General features: G+C 46.7%; 1 protein-coding gene across 4 annotated transcripts in view; it reads right to left on the reverse strand.

The window, feature by feature from the left end:
* Positions 1–22,284, reverse strand: part of Arnt2 (aryl hydrocarbon receptor nuclear translocator 2) — a 143,627-nt gene that overhangs the window by 22,647 nt on the left and 98,696 nt on the right. For all 4 annotated transcript variants that reach the window (XM_036185984.1, XM_036185992.1, XM_036186000.1 and 1 more), the window contains exons 9-12: positions 17,181–17,257; positions 15,520–15,654; positions 13,577–13,651; positions 6,332–6,483 (exon numbers count right to left, since the gene is read on the reverse strand). In XM_036185984.1, the coding sequence (XP_036041877.1) occupies positions 6,332–6,483; positions 13,577–13,651; positions 15,520–15,654; positions 17,181–17,257 (439 nt within the window). The remainder of the gene's footprint in view (positions 1–6,331; positions 6,484–13,576; positions 13,652–15,519; positions 15,655–17,180; positions 17,258–22,284) is intronic.

Genomic DNA, 22,284 nt, shown 5'->3' on the forward strand with positions numbered 1-22,284 from the left:
GTTTTCAAGGACGCTGGGGACCCAAACTCAGGTTCTCACTCTTGTACTGTGCTTTATCTACTGAGCCATCTTCTCAGCCTCCAAATTTTATTTCTGAGACAAGGTCTCGCTATGCACCCTGGACTGGTCTGGAACTCTTGACCCTCCTGCGTCAGCCTCTCTACTTCTAGGAGGATAGACAGGCGCCACCATGCCTAGCTCAAACAATAAGCATAGTCTAATGACTTCTGTATCATGCAGAGTAAAAACTACAGTACTGAAATTGTTTTAAAAGCAAAATTCAGGAAAGCAGTTGGTTTAGCACTTAGCAAAGCCACTGGCTATAGTGTGCACACCTGCCATCAGGGTGTACATCTTCTTATTCATACCTCATACTGGATTTTAATGGTGGTTATTTCATCCACATGCTAAAATCAAGAAGCTGGAGTTGAAGGCTGTGGTTAGGTCAGAGATGCTCTGTTAGAGCAGAGCAGGATCTGACTTCAGAGTTGATTGCAAGGTGGTGGGCTCCTCCTACTCTGCTAGGCTCCACCCACAAGTCAGGCTCCCCCCCACTCTGCCAGGCTCTTCCTACTCTACCAGGCTATTCCTACTCTGCCAGGCTGTCCTACTGGGGTGCTGGGAAACACCCAGCACCTTCAAATTTTAATGTAGGGAGATGCTTCAAGTTTTAAAGTAAGGAGACTGGATTGCTTTCAGAGAACACTGAAGCCCATAGTTCAGATGCCACAAATAAGGTAGAGTTTAAAGAAACTCAGTTCTAGATACCCCAGAGATGAGGCTCTGTTGGAGAACCTGTTGAGCAGCTGCTTTGGAACCAAACTCAAAAGCTCATTCAGTGAACTATGCCAAGGTAAAGAAAACCACTGTACCCACATCCAGTTCTGATGATTTAGAAACCCCCAGATTCCTGCTCTCGTGGAGCTGGGTCTCCAGGGGAGGACAGATGAGAAAACTGAGCTTCTGCAGGAATGAAGGATTGCCCTCTCACTGTGGTCCAAGAGCCTGGGAACAAAGGCAGGGATGAAATCAGGAGCATGTGATGTCCCACCAGGCAGTGGAAGCCTGCACCTCCCACATCAGCAAAGCAGAGCACCAAGAAAAATTCTCAAAACAAACAGAGATTTCAAAAAAATGTAAAAAGAGGGTTAGGATGTAACAGGGTTGGTAGAGCGCTTGTCTAGCATGCATGAAACTGTGGGTTTAATTCCCTGAACCACATAAAAGCAGTCATGGTGACCCATGCCTGTAATCCCAGCATGAGGTAGGAGAATCAGTAGTTCAAGGTTATATTCAAGTCCAGGCCAGGCAACATGAGACTTTTTTTTTTTTTTTTTAAGAATCAATATAATCATAACTATAAAAGAAGCATCACTGTCCTTCCTTGTTCTTACTCCATTATCTGCTTTGTTTCCTGTTCCCTGCACCTTGGGGAAGCATGATGGCTCATTGGCAGGCTGCTCATATCTGAACGGAAGACAGATCACCAAGCACTTGGCCAACACTTTACATCTTTACAATATAAGACTATCAATTACCAGATAAAGGAGATGAGGCTCAGCAAGTTTAAGTGGTGTTCTGAGATAGAATGTGGCACAGAAGGGATTCAAATTCAGTTCCGCAGGGCTGTGGACCTTGTACTTTCCTCTCTGCCCAGCCCAGAATAAACATCCTCCACGTCCCAGGGCTCCTGGGGGACTCTGGACACCTGGCATTGACTTGATCAGGGTAGGAAATGGTATGACCCGGTATCCGTTCAGAGAAATTGCCCCTTGGCCTTGTGGGTTGGCTCAACAGCAGCCTGATGAAGATGACCATCACCTGAGAGGTCACCAAAGCCTCCACCTGGGCAGAGATGGAAGTAAGCTATGGTCCCAAGCAACAGTTCTAGGTCTCAGGTTCTCATCTGCGGGAATGGAGAGGCAGGACTAAGACACTCTCTGGGTTTGGAGGCTGTGACTGGAAAAGTCTCAGCCCTCATTGGCTGGAAGTTGTTGCCTGGTTTGCAGAAAGACAGACCAGGATGGTGCCTTTGCTTCCAGAACTCACTCAAGGCTGCCTCCTGGGCATGCTCCTTAGACTCTGGCACTATGTTTGTACTCTAAATTCTGCAGAGATTGCATATAATCTTCTGCTTCCTTCTGCATCCATTCCTTTTCCACAACTTCTACCTACCACCAAGCAGTCAACCACTACTATCACTGAGTATGTGTGAGTATGGACCAGCTGGACCTGGGGAACAGTTGGACTTTAAGAACCTGTGTCTGTACTCACACAGGTATGTGCATTCATGCACATATAATGCAGCCCCACATGGACACATACATCTGCACCCATGTGTATAACACACACATACACACACACACACACACACACACACACACACACACAGGGGTGCATACATGTTCATGTGCATGTACACACACACCAGGAACTTGTGTCATAAAAACCCAAGACAACCCCAGACTAGTACTATTTTAATAACAGAGGCTTGGCCCAGGGAGAATTGCATGTCAGTCCCCTGAAGAGAGGTAGGAAATGAAAGTCTATATAGGCCAGGCTGAGCAAATGTGAAAAGATGGACATGATTGGCACCCAGTCAGCCCACGACTGGTCTCTAGAGCATCAATTCCCTAACACCAAGAGCTGGCACAGCTCAGAGATGTGCACCCAGTGTGTTGCATCAGTCTGTTTTTCTGGGCTCCCATCTGTGTGGAGGGAACAGGAAGCAGTCAGAGGTGACAAAGAGCCTTTTTCAGCAGCTTAGCACAAATGCTAAACACCCAATGCTTGTTTAACTTCTTCAGGAAGTTGCTCTTGGATGCTCTCAGTTGATGGCTACTGAGCAAGCAACGCCCCTCTCCTCCCACTAAGCATGGGGCATTGGAGGATGTTTTCTAACTAGCCGGCCTACTGCTGGCACAGCCGACCTCACAAATTCAAGAAAGGTCGTCTGTTCACACGTGTGGCCAGCACTGCCCTCTATCGTCCATAGTGAGCTTTTCAGCCTTGCCACTCAACACCTGGCTTAGACATTGCAGCCTTCGCAGCTGCTGCAGGTATCTGGGGGCTTTCTGATCTGCATAACCTTCAGGAAAGGCTGAGAATGACTGGCCTGAGTCAGTAGGATGATCCACCTCTGGAAAAAATGCTTTTCTGTCCCTTCAACATTGCCTGGCTTTCAGAAAGAAGGCCATCCCTTTTAGCTGGAGCTGGCTTACAGAGGAGAATGACTTTGCTTCAGGCCTCATGTCAGGGCTGCCTCTTGGGGTGTTTCCCCAGGCCCTGGGGGACTGGTTTATCCTCTTCTTCCTCTGTATCTTTCCACTGTCTCCTGTCCGCCCCTACCCATGTTCTCACGGTTCTGAAGCCCAAGCCTTAGGCTTCCTGAGACTGGGTTCCCCCTTAAAAACAAGAACGGTAACACATGCATCTTGACTGGCATAAGCCATAGTCCGGTCATGGGGATCAGGGAGTATCAGCTTCATTAGTTGTGACTCTGTGACACATGTGACTCTGACAGCAGAAAGTTAACAAGGACCAGAAGAGAATAATGATGAAAAACTTAAAGGTGCCAAACCTCCCCCTACAAGGGGCATCAGTCTGCTCTTCTCATCCAAATCTAGAAAGCTCCTGGGTGCCCAGGTAAGACTCAGGGCTGTTACTGTAGACCAGGTGACCGACATGGGGGAGAATCAGCTTCATCAACAGGGAGGATTTAGAGTTGACAGTGTAGCACAGTTGACACCCACCGTCAATGCCCAGAAAACAGCCTCACCCACAGGGAGCAGGCAGCCTCAGGGCCCCTGCTGTGTACAAACTTGTGTACACAACCACGTGTTGAGAAGGAACAGAGAAGGATGTGGGGCAGAGAAGGAGGCAGAATCCAGAGAGGAGGTGGCTTTCCCTAACAACCAACCAACCTGTTGGCATCCAAAGGGGTAAGATTCTAGACTAGTGTCCGGGACTCTGAGTAGTTGGTGCATTTGTCTGTTTCCATGACTTCTTGGCTAGGCAGCCTGAATTGGCAGGTGTGAAGCCATATTGGGAGACACAAGCTAAGGGCAGAGATCTGGCTTGCACAGGTGCTAAGTATGTCAGTCCTGGCACTGTCCTTCTTATCTCTCACCTTGGCAAGGACCTGGCACCCCCAGTTTGTGAGCACCCGAGAAGCCCGCTCAAAGCCCTCTAGACCTCGAACACAAGCAGCAGTCAGGGCTTCCCTGGCCCCATGCATTTGGCTCTGCTCCCATTTCTCAACCTTCCTTATTTTCATCAGACCTAGGATCAGATATGGGTGTGGCACTCAGGGGTGCCTCCTGGTCTCCTGGTCCCTGGGTAAGGAGCACCCCTCCTCCACATTGTGGCATTGATGGGGAGAAATGGAACCCCCTCAATTGGACCCAAAACCCAAGACAGGAAATGGAGATAAGATCCTCTTTTTGCTCATCTGGATCGACGGCGGCGGCGGATCCTATTTCTCCTGCTCCATTTACAGGTCTGACCAGCAGATGGGGTAGAAGACAATCCAGTTGTACCAAGTTCACAAAGGGAGGTGATGTGTAGAGTGAGAGCAGGTCCAGCAGACAGCTGAGGGAAAAGTACCTGGCAGCAAGAGTTATGTGCCCCGAAGGTGTGCCGGCGGCTGCTGAGCCAGCATGAGAGCCAGGCGGCAAGAGCCTGGGACAAACTGAAGGGCACAATGGCTCAGCGAGGCCTGGTGGGAACGAATGCTCTGAAGGATAGAAGGGCAGGGCAGGTCCCTAGAAGGATTGTCAGGTGTCAGGAGATGGCCACAAGAAGGCCACGGGCTTAGGACCAGCCCTGGCTGCACCTGGGAAATGGAGGTTGGGGGGTCCAGTGACCATGAGTGGCAGACACATTCTTTGTTACCCTAGACATGGCTTCCATGTGCTGTAACTCACTGGGACACCTTTGTGTCCACATGTTTGCATGCATTAGTTCCTTGCTGGGTACAGATGTCTCCTAGGTCACACCAGGATTACACCTGATGAACCTAGCACAAGTGGGTGGTATTGCAAACCACAAAAGCACCTGGGCCCCTAACTCATGGTCTCAAGCTTAGCGACACACAGAGAGTGATGGCTGTTTTCTTTCATGGATGTGGAGCTGCTGCTCACTGCCACAGCTTAGCATCCTGTGAGCTTCCTCTACAGGGAGGGAGCAGATTCAAGTCCAAAGTGTGGTTTCCATTAAATGTCCATCACTTCCACAACAGTAAAGTCAAACTGCAGAAAATGCAAAGGCAGGAGACTTCTGAGACTTCCAGGCCAGCTTTGTCTATATAATGAGTTCTAGGTTAGCCAGGGTTCCAAAGACCCTGCCTCAAAAAAAAAAAAAAAAAAAAAAAAAAAAGTCTCAAAATAGTGTAAATAGAAGCATCTGAAATCTGCCTTCATCTGTATTTCCTCCACATTTGATATGAAGATGCACACTCGCTATAGCATGTTGGAGGCACTGTGTCCACAAGTCTGTCCCACAAACCTGAACTTAACTCCAGAAAGGAGGGGCCGTGGGTTGGGGAGGTGACATAGTAAAGCATGACAAGCTGTGTTGGAGCCCCAGCATGCATGTAAATAACCCAGGCTCAGCAGTGCTCATGTGATTCCAGCACTGGGAAGCAGAGTTCGAGCCTGGCCAGACCTGTGAGCTCCACGTCCAGTGAAAGACTCCATCTCAAAAGGTAAGGTGGAGCAACTGAGGGAGACTTCAGATGTCAACCTCTGGCTTCCAAATGCATGCCCATGCCCATACACACACAGGGAAGAGGGCCATGACTCTAGGTCACAGAAGAGGAAGTGGACTTACTTGATATCACAAAGCCAGGAAACCAGCAGGGCCAAGAGAGAACTCAGTTCTATCTGCCGACTCCACAGACAAAGAATGTCTATAAAAGCAGGGGTCCTGGGCTGGGAGCAGCAAGGGGGTACTTCCAGGCTTAGGTGGTAGTGCTAGGTGCTACAACAGGCTGCCTGACCTTGGCCAGAGCTTTAAGAAGCCCAGTCCCCTTCTTCCACCCACTAGCAGGACCAGGAGTGGCTAGCACAATAGGAGGTGGACACTCTTCTTTGCCTGGCTTGGTGTCAGGGGGAGAATAATGGGATGGAGACTGTGGTACCCTGACCTGAACATAGAGGGGATGCATGCACCCCACAGTAACAGGAACCCAGAGTCTCCCCTTTTCTTCCTCCTTCACCCTGTAGGGGTTTGCGGCTGCAGCTAGAGCCTGTGGGAAGAAGGGAGCCTCAAGCAAAGCAGTTGAGGATGCGACTCATATGTGAATAATCAGCAGAGAGGGCTGTGCACGTACTTGACATTGGTGTTGGTGCAGATGACGTACTCGATCTCATCGGAATAGGGGTTCTGGAAGGTGAAGCTGCTGGTACGGATCAACAGCCACTCCCGGTTCTTGGTGCGGAACCGATACATGACCGACAGCACTTGGCCCTTCAGCTTAACCACCTGCAAAAACATTTGGACAAGGAAGTCAGCAGGAGGAGGAAGAGGGAATGGCAAGGCAGTGTGGCCTGCTGCTGAGAAGGCCAGCAGGACCTCAGAACGGGGTGCTGCCACCAACAACAGTAAGGGGGGCTGTAAGAGTAAGAGTGACAGGCAGACACTAAGCTCCCACTTCCATCTGCTTCCCTTCGAAACAGGGCGGGCGGGCACTGCCCTGGGGTCATTCTGTCACTGAGAGACCAGCAACAGTCAATGCTTCCAATTCAGTGGATATAAATCAGATGGTGAGCACACCATAAGAGTTGTTTTTCTGTCTTTCTTTCTTTGCCTTGGGCATCACTGGGGCGGGGGCTAGTACTGCTTGGCCTAACTGTCTCACTGAAGTGTGCAGCAACAATGCATCATGGACTTCATTCTTAGATGGATTTAATTCACATAAGATTTTAACCTCTGTTTGACATTGTGAAATGGACCAAATAAACTCTCAGGAAGGAGGTGAAATAAAATGGTAAATCTGTATGCATTATTTATGTGTATGTATTGATCTGCCGCTACTTTCATGTTGCAGCATGGTTTCCAATGTATTTTCATGGACACCCTGTGGTAGAGCCCAGGAAGGTTCTGGAAAGGTGGCTTCACTATTTACATATGACAATACCAGGATGCAAAGAAATTTATTAAGTTCTACAAGACCAGACAGCTCTGGTTGCAACAACGACCTTATGTCCAAGTTACAAGCTTATCTCTCTGGAGACAGCTTGCTTTTTTTCTCTGTTCACTCACACAATACAAAGGTATGCAATGACATCTGCCCACTGGCAGCTGCAACATCCAGGTGTTGGTCTCACAGAAGAGAAAGAAGTGGGTGATAGAGAAGCTATAGAAATGACTATCAGCCTGGATGTGATTGTCCCCAGGGACAAGATAAAGCAAGCAGAAGTCCTTTCTGTAGGCGTGCACAGCCTCAGGTCCTGGGAATGTAAGTCTTCAGTCTTCATGAGTGTGACCACAGATAGACTGTTGACAAGAGCAGGTCCAGATTCTAGAGCCAGGCAAGGTCAGACTCCTCCTCATTTCACTGTGTTGGCATCCTGCTTCCCAATGGGAGTTTGCAGTCTCTACCATACTGCACACAGCCTGGGGACACGGTGAGTGGAGGCTCACACAGCCCAGTCCAGAGCCGGGCACAGACTAGTGCTTATAACACACCTTACAAGCTGGCTTCATGGCCCTGGTCATCTCAGACTGGAGCAGAAGCAGCTAAGTGACTTCTCCCACACTGTCCCTGGAGAAAACCGGGCACAGTCACACTGCAGAGTATCAGACAAGACCCTCTTAGGGAAGATACAAGTGATCACAAAACCAGATAGAAAGCTGGAAGAGGCAGGGGTTTTCTTTGTCACCACCCAGAAGGAGGCTGACTGAGGGTGAGGTGAATCTGACCCACTCAGAGGATGCTGCCTCACAGACAGTTGGCCCCTGTCTTAGTCACTTTTCCACTGCTGGAAAGAGACTTGGTAAGGCACATGTAAGGAACTTGCTCATAGTTTCAGAGGCTTAATGCATTATCATCATGGCAGAGAGCGTGGAAACAGATAGACATGATGCTGGAGAAGTACCTGAGAGTTACATCCTGATCTGCTAGCAGAGAGAGGGGTGGGGAGAGAGAGAGAAAGACAGACAGACAGACAGACACTGGGGCTTTTGAAACCTCAAAGCCCACCCCCAATGTGGTGGCTTGAAAGAAAATGGCTCCCAAAGGGAGTGGCATTAATGGGAGGTGTGGCCTTGTTGGAGTAGGTGTGGTCTCACTGGAGTAGGTGTGGCTTTGTTGGAGGAAGTGTGTCACTGTGGGGGTAGCCTTTGGAGTCTCCCACACTCAAGCTATACCCAGCAAGACAGACCACTTCCTGTTGCCTGTAAGTCTAGTTGTATAGTTGTAGGACTCTCAGCTACTTCTCTAGCACCATGTCTGCAGGCATGCCACCATGTTGCACCAAGATGATAATGGACTAAACTTCTGAAAACGTAAGCCACCCCAATTAAATGTTTTTCCTTTAAAAGAGATGCTGTGGTCACAGTGCCTCTTCACAGCAATCGAAAAACCCTAAGACACCCAGTGACACACTTCTAACAAGGTCACACCTCCTAATCCTTCTCAAATAATACCACTCCCTGATCACTAAGCATTCACATATATGGGTCTATGGAAGGCATTCTTATTCAAATCACCACTGCCTCCTAGCAGAGACATGCCTCTTCCCTCACAGGAGCCAGAAGTCAAAGCCATAACCTCTTAGGTCAAAAGCCTAAGTGCTCCCTTGATACATAGCCACAGCATATATAAACCCCTGACTGTCCTCTGTCTTGAGTGTGTGGAGCGTGTGTGCTTTTTGTTTCTTCCAACAGAAAGACCTGAGGGGGAGTGAGAATTTTTCACGGTGTCTCACAAACCAGCAGCAGACCTTGCCTGTGTACAAAACTGGGCTATGGGGCTGAGGGCAGAGAAAAGAGGAAGGGAGCTGCCAGTCCTGCCCCTTCAGCCCATGAGTCCTCACAGCAGTATAATGTGTATTAAGAACATGAGCTTCAGAGCTGACAGACACCTGCTGAGATTTTGTAACCATAGTCAGGGAAAAGCATGGTCTGAATCCTTAGTTTACTGACCTTAATACCCTGTATAGAGTCCCCACTGCCACAGTGAACGTTCTGTTCCAAAGTATCTGTCACCCAACAGAGGCTGGAGAGATGTGTAGACAACCATAACCCATACAACTACAAACCCACAATCAAATGTTGGGGGCTCATCAGGAGGGCTAGGAGTTGTGACCTACTGTTGAGGTCCTGACCAGAATGAAGGGTTCCAGAAGGGAAATGAAGTTTGTGAAAGAGTTGGAGGGTAGGCATGATGCTGGCAAATGAGCTGTTGGCTCTCCTTGCAGAAAGCACAGCATGACAACCACATATAGGCAAGGAAGCTGAGAAGTGATGGGGATTGTATGTCAACAGGGCTGATAACATGATCCAGGTCTAAGTCCAGAGTGATGCATCCTACTGTGCTTCACTTAAGTGTGGGGCTGGCAATACAAGAGACTGCAAAGATAATAAGACCTAGCTTAGTTTGACTCTTCATGAAAACAGCTTTCATGGGAATCATCATCATCATCATCATCATCATTGCTATGTATTAACATTATGTATCACCATTGCAATCATTCCCATTACCTTAATCATCACCATCATTACTGATTAGTAAATGTTCTGTTGCTGCAAAGAGATACCTTTACCATGGCAACTCTCACACAGGAAAACATTTAATTGGGGCTAGCTTACAGTTCAGAGGTTTAGTCCATTATCATCTTTGCATGAAGCATGACGGCAAGTAAGCAGACATGGTGCTAGAGAGTAGCTGAGAGTTCTACCTTTGTATCAGCAGGCAGCAGGCAGAGAGAGAGAGAGAGAAAGACACTGGGCTTGGCTTGAGCATTTGAAACCCCAAAGGCCACCCCTAAAGACATACTTCTTCCAATAGGCCACGCCTCCTCCAACGAGGCCACACCTCCTAATCCATGTCAAGTAGCACCACTCCCTAATGACTATATGAGCCTATGGGGCTTATTAAAATTCTTATTAAAAATACCACAGTTAGTACCGCTGTTATCGCCTTCATTACCATCATTGCTATTGCAGTCATCACCCTTACAATCACTACTGTTTCCATCACCTGACCATCACACTAATTACCATCACCATCATACTTAGCATCATAATCATCACCACCACCACCATAATCACTACTATCACCGTCATCATCACCCCAGTTATTGCCATCACCATCATTATCACCATCACCACCACACCACCATCATAATCATTTATGATTATCACAGGCAAAGCCATTACTGGCATGACCACCAACAGCATCATAGTCATTACCATTATTATCGTCATCACCATCAACATCAGTGATGACCACAAACTGTCATCATTATCACCATCACCTGCCATCTACCCTGCCCCGGGTCACAACAGCAAGACCAGGGCCTCCAGCGCATCCACTCACACCTCACCCGGGCTGCACTCTCTACTGTGTCACATTTGACTGTGTAAACCACAGATGCCACAAGAACCCAGCAGCTTTGAAAAGAAAAGGGAGTCGAACATCTCCTCTCCCCCTGGTAGGCAGCTTCAATAACGTATTGAAGACCAGCCACCTCATCCGTTAAAGGGAAACCAAGGCTGTGGTATCAGAGGGGGAAGCCCTGGCTCAGGTCCAGGACACATGGGCAGCAACTGTACAGCCATAAAGACATCCCAAGGCACACCCATACTTGGCCCGAGTTTGTGTTCTTTGGGCACTAGCCACCAACAATGAAGGGGACCAGTGTTGATAAAGGGAAGTGGTTTGTTCTTGAGAAAGCTGAGTCAGCCCTTGAACTCTAGTTTTAAACAAAAGCACTGAACTGCCCAGACAGGAAGCCCATTGAACACACACAGGTTCTGAGTCTAGTGTGGTGTCAGCATACCTTCCCAGGGGCCAGGAAATTCTATCTGCTCCCAGAATTCCCTTTTCAGTCAGTTTGCCAAGAGGTCAAACAGAAGAGAGAAAGTTAGAGCAAGCTCCTACTCCACACCCATTCTTTCTGTTTATATATGCTCCATCATAATGGCAGTGGTGGGGGATGACACTCAGAACTTTCTTAGTCCCATTGTCTACTCGGAAAAATATGAGGACAGTATTTGGGGGATTCCATGGGAAAACACATGAAGAAGGATCTGGATAGTTACTGGAAACAGGATGACAGGCCCATCACCATGAGAGAGACACAGCCATATACACCCAGGAAGATCAAACCAATAGAACCCAGGACTGGCTGTGCAAAGTCACCCTTACTGCCACACACGTAGCAAATATAGGACAAAGTATCCTGGTAAAGTCTCACCATTCTGATTTCACATTTTCCCCAAATGGGAGCCACCTGCTGTAAGTTCTGATCTGTTCAGGCAGCTTGGTTCAAATTCACCCTCCCAGAGATGATGCCCACAAGTACAGGCAAGGGAGTCTGCCCACAGTAAAGCCAGGCTTCAATGAAAGAGATCAAAAAAGAGGAAGTGGACAAAAGAAATGACACATGGTGAAGGAGAAGCAAAGAGGAGGATTTGACCTCTGTCTTAGTCACTGGTAAGACCTCATGGGTGACATGGGTTGGAAGACGTCAGTCAAGTGGAGAGTAGAGGGTAGTATTCCAGCCAGGGGATGGCTCAGTCACGTCCAAAAGATGGGGAAAAGAATGTTCAAGGAAGTAAGAGAAGCCAGTGAGACTGAAGAATCATGTCCAAAGGAGCACGGAATGGGACCAGGCTTACATGGAGCCTGAAGCTATGGGAAGAAATACACATTTAACTCTAGATAGAAATACACATTTAACTCTAGACCATGGTTAGCAAGTTTTAATGAAAAATGTGACTGAACTCAGTTTGTGTTTTGCCAAAGGCTTGGAGTGAAATGACATCAGGGGGAGAGACACAGCAAGGGAACGTCTGCAGCAGTCAATAGGGCAGGGATGACAGGAGAAAGCAGGGAGACATATCATGGTGTCTTGCAAAGGTGTTCCAGGAAGGCTTGTCTTGTCATCTGTACTGAGCAACTGGCTGGGAGTGGTGTGAGGGAGAGGCTGCTGGGAGAAGAGGCAGTGTGCTGGGTTTGGAGGCTCCTGGGCCCTCAGATGGAAAGATGAAGAGCTGCCTAGGAGGAGGCAAGCATGAAGCTAGAGGACAGGTGGGCTGGGGCCACCCAGTGGTTGAGGTTACGAGTTCTATGGTTGATGTCAGAGTCCAAGAAATCAACCAAACTGGGCTAGGGGATGGAAAGGAAACCAGAAGTGGGAAGGAGTGACATTGGAAGACCAGAGCTGAGATCAAGGAGGAAGATCGGCCAGGAGTGCCACCATGTAGGTGTGAAGCTGGAGGCCCAGGTCTCTGCAGATGGAGAGGCCTTCTCGTGGCTGGGCTTGAGACACTTGCAAAGCAAAATGCTAAAGCAAGCCCATACTCCAGATGGATGACAGCAGATTCCTCCCTCTTGAAAAGTAACTCAAAGGTCTCTTTTCTTATGTCCATTTTCTCCTTTTCCTGGAGTATGTCAGAGTCTGCTGGAGTGAGTTCTCCCCTCCTCCCAGGCCAGCTCAGGAGCCAACAGACCTCATTCTGCATTAGCTCTAACTTGCTGAAGTGTGACACTCTGGCCCTTTGCTTCAGTGAGCCCCTCCTAACCCCTGCCTCCACCCCAGGACCCAGCGGTCCTTCCTCCTGGGACTCATGCTATGGGTGCCTGTTAGAGAGTGTATGCTCGTAAACAGAAATGATGCACAGAGTGCCATTATTATGGTGGCCGCCATTTTGCCAGGCTGCCTCTCCCCACTATCCCCATCTGAATGATTCTCTCAAGTTGCCTCCCACATCTGATTCCCACAGGTCCTACACAGCTCTGGGAACCTGTTGTTCATTTTAAAGGTCTCCTGACTTATTTTTATTTTCATTTTTTCTGTGTACCTGGGCTTCCCAAATGGCCCTTCAAAGCTTTGTTCTGCTTACTCAAAGGAATTGCTACTCACCTTTATGTGACCTGGGAGAGAACTGAGGCCCTATAGCATGGTGCAGGAGGCCTCAGACCAGGCCTGGCTGGTCTCACTGCCCGCCACTTCCTCCCCGTCAGCCCCAGGAGCTACTGAGGATCCTCCCGGCAGGCATACCAGCATGCCTGGCATGGCCCCCTCTCTGGCATGCTCTCTCATTTCTTCTGTACTATCCTTTTATGACTCATGTCAGCTGATCCCTCCACGGATCTCCTTCCAAGTTACCCTGTCTAGCCTTGGTGCTTGGGGAGACTCTTCAGAGTCTGTCCTCTTTTCCTACTACATAGCCATGACTTCTTTGTGTATCTTACTCGTGTGCTTGAATTCTTGCCCAGAATGGCTGTCTGACATTGTGGTAGGGCACTCCCAGCCTGGGAGTTCATAGTAGGCCTCCATCCCTCTTGCCATCCCCCACCCCCAGGTACCCCACTAGGCACCAGCGGCAGCAGCTGGGGCAGTACCTGCTGGAAGCTCTCTCGTAGGTGGCTTTGATCCTCAGGGTGGCAGAATTCCAGAATATCCTTTCCCAGAAGGTCCTAAAGGGGACAGATAGCTTTAATAAGCCCGAAGACCACTCTCCATCTCTTACCCCCAACTCTGGAGACAAAGGTGTTGCTTACATCCCTGTAAGCCCACCTCCTCTTGCCTGCCCACCACAGTCTTAAACATAAGATGCCCCTCCTCATCCTGTCTGCTGAGGAGTTGGCTTCCTTGCATCCATTCTGAACCCCCTGGCTCAGTCTTCACTGATGTCTCATTTTGCTTGGGTGCTAGATCAGCAGCTTTACAACACAACCTGAGTTCTGTTTGCCTTGGAGAGGCAAACTGCAATCAACATATTTTTTTAAAAACATCCAAAGTAAGCTCAAGGACAGACATGCTGATTGCAAAAACTAAAACTGTTTAAGTATGGAAACCAGTGGCCGAATGGGGCTATAATAACTGGGCTTGCCTCAAGCCTGCTCTTTATTGACCTTCACTAGGCTATGTGTTATTTGAAAGATCCAACCTTCATCTATAACTCGGGTGTTTTACAGTGAATGGGAGCAGAATATTAAAAAAAAACCATCAAAGGGCAATTTGAAGCATGCTCTAGGAAGTGTCTTAAACAGCATAAGATGTGACCTAACTCAATGATGAGAACCTGCATCAGCACATGATGCTTGAAGTGAGCTGACTCAGCAGCAAGGGGCGGTTCCTATGTCCCAGGAGCACACAGAGACTCAGGGGAAGCTGCTGAGGAATGCACAGGTCTGTCCTGAAATGCACTGCTGTCAGGAGCCATCGGCGTTTACCTTATTCTATCTCAGAGATCACAGTTTGCACAAATCTAGCTTCAGAATTATAGAAAATCTCTAATGTTTCTGGTTGGGACTGTTCCTAGTGCTAAAATCTACACACAGGGCAGATTCCTGTATGGAACAAAGGTTAAGTAAATAAAAAAAAAATACACATGCAATTAAAATAACTCATGTTACCACATCCCAAAGCTTCCCAAAGTCTGTTCCTTAGAACAAAGAGCCCCTTCTTTTTTTAAAATGATTTCTTATTTTAAACACTCTATAGAAAAGGTAAAGGATATATAATAAACACTTGCATATCCATTACATTGATTCAATTGTCAATATGTTACCAATATTTTCTTTCTTTTTTCTTCATAGATGTCCACACACAAATGCAGATAGGAGGTGTGTGTGTGTTGTGTGTGTGTGTGTGTGTGTGTGTGTGTGTGTGTGTTAACTAGATCACTTGACAATAACTTGTAGATGCTATAACCCTTCTCCACAAGGCCTTTTAGCATTAATATAATAAATGCCAGCATACTACAAAACCAAAACATGGTCATGCCTAAGTAATCAATACTCATTTGGTAACATCTCCATACTCCCACACTTGTCCCTTAAGTGTCTCCTCTAGGTAGAGATCCTTAGCTTTATGACACAGCTCGATACAGTGGTTGTGGTTTCTTGGTTTTACCTGAGTGTCTCATGCCACCGATTTTTCAGGAAGGATCTGGAGTAAAGACCAGAAATATGCCCCAAGTAGAAAGGCTTCCCCAAAGGATTAAGCAACATCCTTTGGGCATCTTGACAGAGGTCAGACACAGATAAGTTTTATAATTTAAAATAAACCGATCTCAACTCCCCCTCCTTTGTGAAAACTCAGCAAGAGCTACAGAAAGGTTAGGACAAAAGACAAGGCATCCACTTAAAGAGAGAGGTGCTGTCTTATGACAAACACTTTCACGTGGGAAGGGTGTAAGTCTAGACAAACAGGGAGTCTTGACTCCTACATGATTTCTCCAAGATGTCATTGTGCTGAACCTTGAACAAGTAAGATAAACACATTTTGAGTGAAGTTAAATCTTTCATCAGCTTTTGGGAGCTCAGGGCTAGCCACTGACCTGGGGCTGGTAGCCAATCACACTGATGCATCTTGGGTCCACAAATGTGATGATTCCATCAGAGTTATGCCGGGACAGGAACTCTGTGGGCACTGACATGCCACTCATGTCCATGCACACAGGAGAGCTGGTCACCTGGAATGGAGGGTTGATAAAGATGCAGATGAGAACCTGGTGAGAATCCACATAGCTTGAAGTTCATACATCCTTCTGTGTCACTGGAAAGACTAGTGTGTGTGGGGGTAATTAATGCTCGGCCACTTCCTTCGCATTTCTGAGCATTTGTTTCCTTGTTAGTCAGTGGGAATAATGAATAATTACAACAATTTATAACTGTGATGCCAAAAGAGATACTGCCTGCTTTGCTGGCAAATTGCTGGTGCTCAGTACATGCTGCTATTTTCTCCATCTCCCATCTTCCTTCTATAACTGGTGCAGAGACTCAAAAAGTATGTATTTCTGGACCCAACTATTCTTATTTTACACCTCAGTGAAGGTCCAATGTTTGTTTTATTTGAATGAACTGCTTATTCACTTGTTGAAAATCGTCAGACTTAGGAGATCAAGGATGTGAAACATGAGCATTCTGTGTTATGTTAGCTATGCCTCCCCTTCATCAGTTTGGAAAACACCCTAAATGTCAACGGAAGAATGAATAAACCAGTGGACTGAGTAGCTACTGTACATCAGACATCAGGTACATTTAAAAATGTACAGTTTTATTTATTTACTTAATGTGTATGAGTGTTTTGCCTACATGTATGTCTGGGTACTACCTGTGTGCTTGGTGCCTGAGGAGGCCAGAAGAGGGCATCAATTCCCCCTGGGGTTGGGGCTGCAGGCAGTTGTGAGCTGTCATGTGGCTGCTGGGAATTGAATCTTGGTCCTCTGGAAGAACAGTCAATTCTCTCAACACTGAGCCATCTCTCCAGCTTCAAGTAAATGAACTTTTGACAGGACAGAGTCCCTGCCCCAGAGGACTTTGTCAGGCACAAGCATACCCTCAACTAACCACAGAAAACAGTGTGCAGATGAAGCTGAGGTGAGAACTCTATGTTTTGAGAGAACACAGTGTGAAGCAACATCCAGTGTTAACTAAGGACATTGGCATGTAGTTAGGTCTCAAGAGAGGAGGAGATGGTAGGAAGCACACAGAAGGGATTTGAAAAGCAAAATGGCAACTAAGAAACACAAGGTAGAAGGAACGGCTTGAAAAGACCCACAGAAGGTGGGGAACCATGTGGCGGCATCATGAGAAGGGAATAACGTGGTTTGGTAGGAGGATGTGGTGAGATGGGAAGACGGGAAGGAGAGGAAGCCAGAATGATGAGTTTGGACTTTGTCCCACAAGGCCCGTGGGAGACTTTAAAGGTGGTTAGCAAGAATCTGACTTCAGGAAGAACTTATCTCTGCAATAACATGTAGGTGGGAGAGAGGTCTATTGACCCTCAGTACAGCAAGGCCTCTGTGATGTATCCCTCATGGTACCCCCTTTTTTAATCTTCAGGATTAGCCTTACCCTTGACCCAGAGTGAGACACATAACCCCACAAATACTGAGCACACAGGAGTTCCGAATAAAGAAGCATCCAAACTCAGTCTCTTGTCCCGCACAGTCATGAGCACTCACCAAAAGATGAAAAGGACAGGCTTTTTGCTTACCTGGAGCCTCCCGATTGCTACCAGGCAATATTTGCTGCCTTGTCCTACATCAGCGTCTTCTTCGGGAATGGTCATTCCTGAAATGAGACATACCAACATCATCAACATGCTCAAAGTTACTGGCTAAGTGGGGAAAGCATCCACAATTTCATGCATGCAACTGAAAATACAGATCCATTGCTGTCACTCAGAGCTGGGAAGCTAGCCAGCGCTCAGCAACCCCACAATATTCCCTGTTCCTCCCTGCCTGACAGCGTCTTGATGATTTCATGATACATCACCATCTGCATCTGTGGATGTCACAGAGGCAGCGAAGGAAGGTAGATGCAAGTCATTCATCTCTACATAGGCACAATTTCCCTGCGACAGTTAGCGTGAAGCACCAATAAGAAGACTAAGCAGGTCTTGTCGATCATCCAAACAGTTCACTTTTCTGTTGACAGAGAATCAAAGACCATCAGAGGTGGTGCACACTTGCTGGTTGTTTTTTGTTGTTGTTGTTGTTGGTGGTGGTGGTGGTTTTTGTTCATTTGTTTGAAGCCAGGTCTCACTAGGCAGCCTTGGCTGTCCTGAAGCTTGCCATGTAAACCAGGCTGGCCTCAAATTTACAGAGATCATTGTTGAATGTGGAGATTAAAACTGTATGCCCCCACATCTGTTGGTGTACACTTGCAATCCCAGCACTGAAGAGGCACAGGTGAACAGATCCCCTGGGAATTGCCAACGAGCCACCTTAGATTACTTGGTGAGTTCCAGACCACTGAGATACTCTCACAAACAAACATACAAAGAAGGTGAATGACACCCAGGGAACAACATCTGAGGTTGCCCTTTGGCCCTCACATACATGTGCTTACACACAAGCACATAAACATGTACCTGAATATACATGAACATACATGTATACAGATACACAAAGTACATCTTGGAAACCCTCCAGATTAGTTCACAGAGCTAGCTCTTCCCCAATTCCTTTTCAGAACTACAAAGCACTTAGTTGTGCTGATGTGTCAGGTTTATCCAACCATCTCTCATGTGTGAATGGTGAGGTGTTTTTGGTGCTGTGCAGTTAGACGCAATGGGCATTCTAGCACGTGTTATTTTTTATCACTGGAGTTGTATCTGTAGGGTAGCAGTTCTCTAGAAATGGGATTGCTGGGTCTAATATAGATATACTTTCTGCTTTGATAAAAAAAGATGGGCTGTACCAGTTCACATTCCAGCCACTGATGTCTGAAAGTCTGTTTCTCTATGTTCTTGGCTAACAGAACGCGCTGTCAGGTTTTTGTCAGTTTGTCAGTGAGAATAGATGTCTTAATTTGCATTTCAGTAATTATAGTTGTGTTTGAATATCACTTTATGTTTAGAACTGCTTTTGCGTTTTGAGTTTTAATGAATTGTCTGCTCAGGTTCTCCCTCATTGTTCTGCTGGGATTCTGGCCACCTGTTTCCCACTGATCCCACCTGTTTCTCAAGATCCCAGGATGGCTTTGAACTTTCTTTGTAGCCAAGGATGACCTTAAACTCCTTCTATCTTCACCTCCCAGGAGACAGGATTATAGCTGTGCACTCTCATGCGGGATCTCACTTTTAAAGAGTTGTCTCTGCAGAAAAGGATGCTATAAAAATGTTCTCCCACATGGTCCTTTGTCTTCTAAGCTTACAATGATGAGTCCGAGCCTCAGTTAGAAAGTGATTTCTCATGCAGAGATTAAAATGACTCCCCCTTGTTTCTCGCTGGTGTTTTCCTGGCCTTGAATTTTACATTTAGATGTCTCAGACAGTCAATTACTCTTGTGTAGGGTATGAGATATATATCCATGTTTTCTTCAAATACGTAACTCTTCAGTTATCCCACTGATATGTATTGAAAGTACAGTGATCTGAGATACTACTTTCATCCCGGAACAAGACCCCATGCATGCTTGGGTCTAATTTCAGACTTTCCTTCCTAGTCCACCAGCCACCAATCCATCCCAGCCCCAGTGCCACACTCCCCGAACCCCAGCCGCACTCCTGTGTGTTCTAGTGTCTTCGAGGGCTTCCCGTAGGGTTGTCTTGGCTACTCTTAAATGTGTTTTTTTCTACACGAAACTTAGTATCAACTTACCTAACTTCATAAAATAGTTTGATGACATTGCTAATAGGCCTTATTAAATTTATAATTTTCTTCTTTCAGGAGAAATGATATCTTTAAAATATTGATTCACCCTCCCAAGGCACAGGATAAGGTGTTTTTTTTTTTTGATCACATATTTTATCCTCTTTTTATGTTTTTCAGAATGGTTCAAAATGTTCCCCATATATGCTTGTACTTTTTACACTTGTTAAACTTATTCCCTCATCCATGTTGGGATGTCATCTGGTGTTGTCACTGTGACTGTCTTGTTTAGGCAACCATATTGTTACGATTTCATGGGTGTTAAAGAAAAACAAAGCAAATTTCCCAGTAGCTGAGATGACTGTTGCACTTTCTCCCACTTTCTGAGAAGGGACTCCAACTTTGGAACAAGCTTACCACTACCCTACGGGATGTTGTGTAACTGTAGAAAATGATGTAAATCTGAGATATTGCCAGCAGAGAAGAAAGGGTGAGGACATGGTCCTCGGTGAAGACTACTGTGCTTCAGCCATGGCTAGGATAGGCATTTTCAAGCTCTACTCTTACCATGTGTGGGCTTAATAAACAAGTGTTCATTGGAAAAACACTCTGTTATAGATAAAAGATGCTATCTCACACTATCACACTGCAGACATTGTAGTCCTTTGGTTCTTACGATCTTTCTACCCCCCTTTCTCTGTAATGTTCCCTGAGCCTTAGGTATGAAGGTTGTGTTGTAGATGCACCCATCAGAGATGGGAACCAGTCAATTGTTTTCTGCATGTTGGCCATTTGTGGATTTCTGTGATGGCTCTTTGCCTACTGGCAAAAAAAAAAAAAAAAAAAAAAAGAAAAGAAAAGAAAAAAAAGTGTCTTTGATTAGGGGTGAGAGATAAGTTTATCTACAGATCTAAAGAAAGATATGCAGAATGAAGCTGAGAATTATACTGGTTCAGGAACATGGCGGTAGTAGGCTCTCCTCTAGGATCCACGACCTCATCAGTCACAGGCAAGGTTTATAGTTCTAGCCGTGCTTTCCCTCATATTGAGTGGGCCTTATGTCCAATTAGGTGGTTGTCTATTACTCCCCAAATCTAAGTGTAACTATTGCACCCTCGGGCGTATCTTCCTGTGCTGGTCATTGCTGTGGTTTTAGGACTTCGAATCGCTTCTCAGAGGAGACTTTCAGGTCCGTTCCAGCTCTACTCTTCCAAGTCCTATGACTTCAGCAATAGGGTTATACCTTCACAGCCTGGGAGGCAAACAAGGACAATAGCCTATTCGCTTTAGGGAGGCTCTAGGAATCCCTTGACCAACAACTCAGAGTGTTTCCTAGGCATTATTACGCCCAAGTTCCCATTATATTCTGAGCTCCATGCTGGTGATGCGTGTGTCAATATTACAGTCATGTCCCTTTGGAGAACCCAAAAGAAGACATACAAACAGATGTAAAAACTGTTATAATGACAAGTGCAAAATGAGCCGGTCCAGGCAAACCCAGTGGCTGGCAGAATGGGGCGGGGCTTCACAGGTTCATCAGTATCAGGCTATATACTTGGTGAGATCAGCAGAGACTGGAGGAATAATGGCTCTTGTAGCTGCAGGTGGCACAGGGCTGAGGGAAAGGAGGGGCAGTATAATACAGTGAGGGGCCTGGTGTAGTTACAGTTTATCTTCTTAGCCAGCAGCTGAAGGCTTTTTGCACCCCCGTTGATAGAAGGCTTCTCCTGTTAGACTCAGCCTGTATCCACTGGGAATGGCAGCCTGGCAGTCCCAGCTAAGGAGAGCACATCCTTGTCCAGGCTCAACAGACATCTGCTGGGCCCTCACTGGAGCCAAAGGCCGTTTAGTCTCAAGCCAACCCACCCTGCTTTCCCTCTCTTTTATACACAATACTGGCAGGCTCTACAGTTTGCCTTTACAGATCATACAAGATGAAATGATGGTTTGTGATTGGATCAGGTCAGCAGAAAGGTAATACATGCAAAGAGAAATAAAGGGTCAGCTTCCAGAGAATCTTTGTGGAGAGTCAAAAAAGAAACAAAGAAATCAACAGCACAGCTTCCCCCACCCTAGATGTTAAAACTCTTTATCCTTGGAGAAGCCTGAGGACATCTTTGAGATGCAAGCTCTGGGAGCCCCAAAGAAGAAAGGCACAGGCACAGTTTGGTACTTAGGCACACAAACCGTTCTGTGGGATGGAAAACAGGGTAAAGGAGTGTCAAAGGTAAACTGGGGTAGGATGGCTATGTTAGCAACACAGTAGCTGCCAGGACACAAGTGTATCAAGACCTCCAAGGAGAAAACAGGAAAGGCATAAATCATCCTGGAAAAGAAGAGCGCATGCTATGAACAAGCAATTCAGAATGAAATACCCACAACATTGTGTGCCCCCAAAGGACACGAAATTTCACACTAAAGAACATTTGATTAAACAATGTCACATCTCTTCCAAGTTCCAAATATCACACTGATATAGCTTACAGGATCATGGAAACTTCTAGAGATGTTGGGAGGTGGGGAGGGGATACTCTTATCCTCCTCTGCAGAGTACTTTGGTGGTAGCTCTGTCAATTTAAATGATCATGTTTGCACTACTTCCGAGACTAACCTGTAGCACAAATTGTTAGAAGGTCTTATTAATAAAAACAAACCTGGAGCAGGGTCTTGGGGTGAATGCTGGAAAATCAGAGAAGCAGAACAAGCCACAGCTACCTCACCTTGCTAGTTCCTCAGCTGATCCTTTTTCCTCAAACTGGAAGTCTCTGTGTCCCCATCAAAATGGGTCTCAGCTGAACTGTAGCTAAAAGCCTAAAAGCTTAACCAGATCCTAGTTCCTCATCTTCATGCCTTAAATACCTTTCTGCTTTCCGCCATCACTTCCTGGGATTAAAGGCTCTTCTTACCACACCTGGCTGTTTCCAGTGTGGCCTTGAACTCACAGAGATCCAGATGGATCTCTGCCTCTGGAATGCTAGGATTTTTAAAGGCATGTGTGCCACC

Source organism: Onychomys torridus, chromosome 1, assembly GCF_903995425.1.
Source record: "Onychomys torridus chromosome 1, mOncTor1.1, whole genome shotgun sequence".
Lineage (NCBI taxonomy): Eukaryota > Metazoa > Chordata > Mammalia > Rodentia > Cricetidae > Onychomys > Onychomys torridus.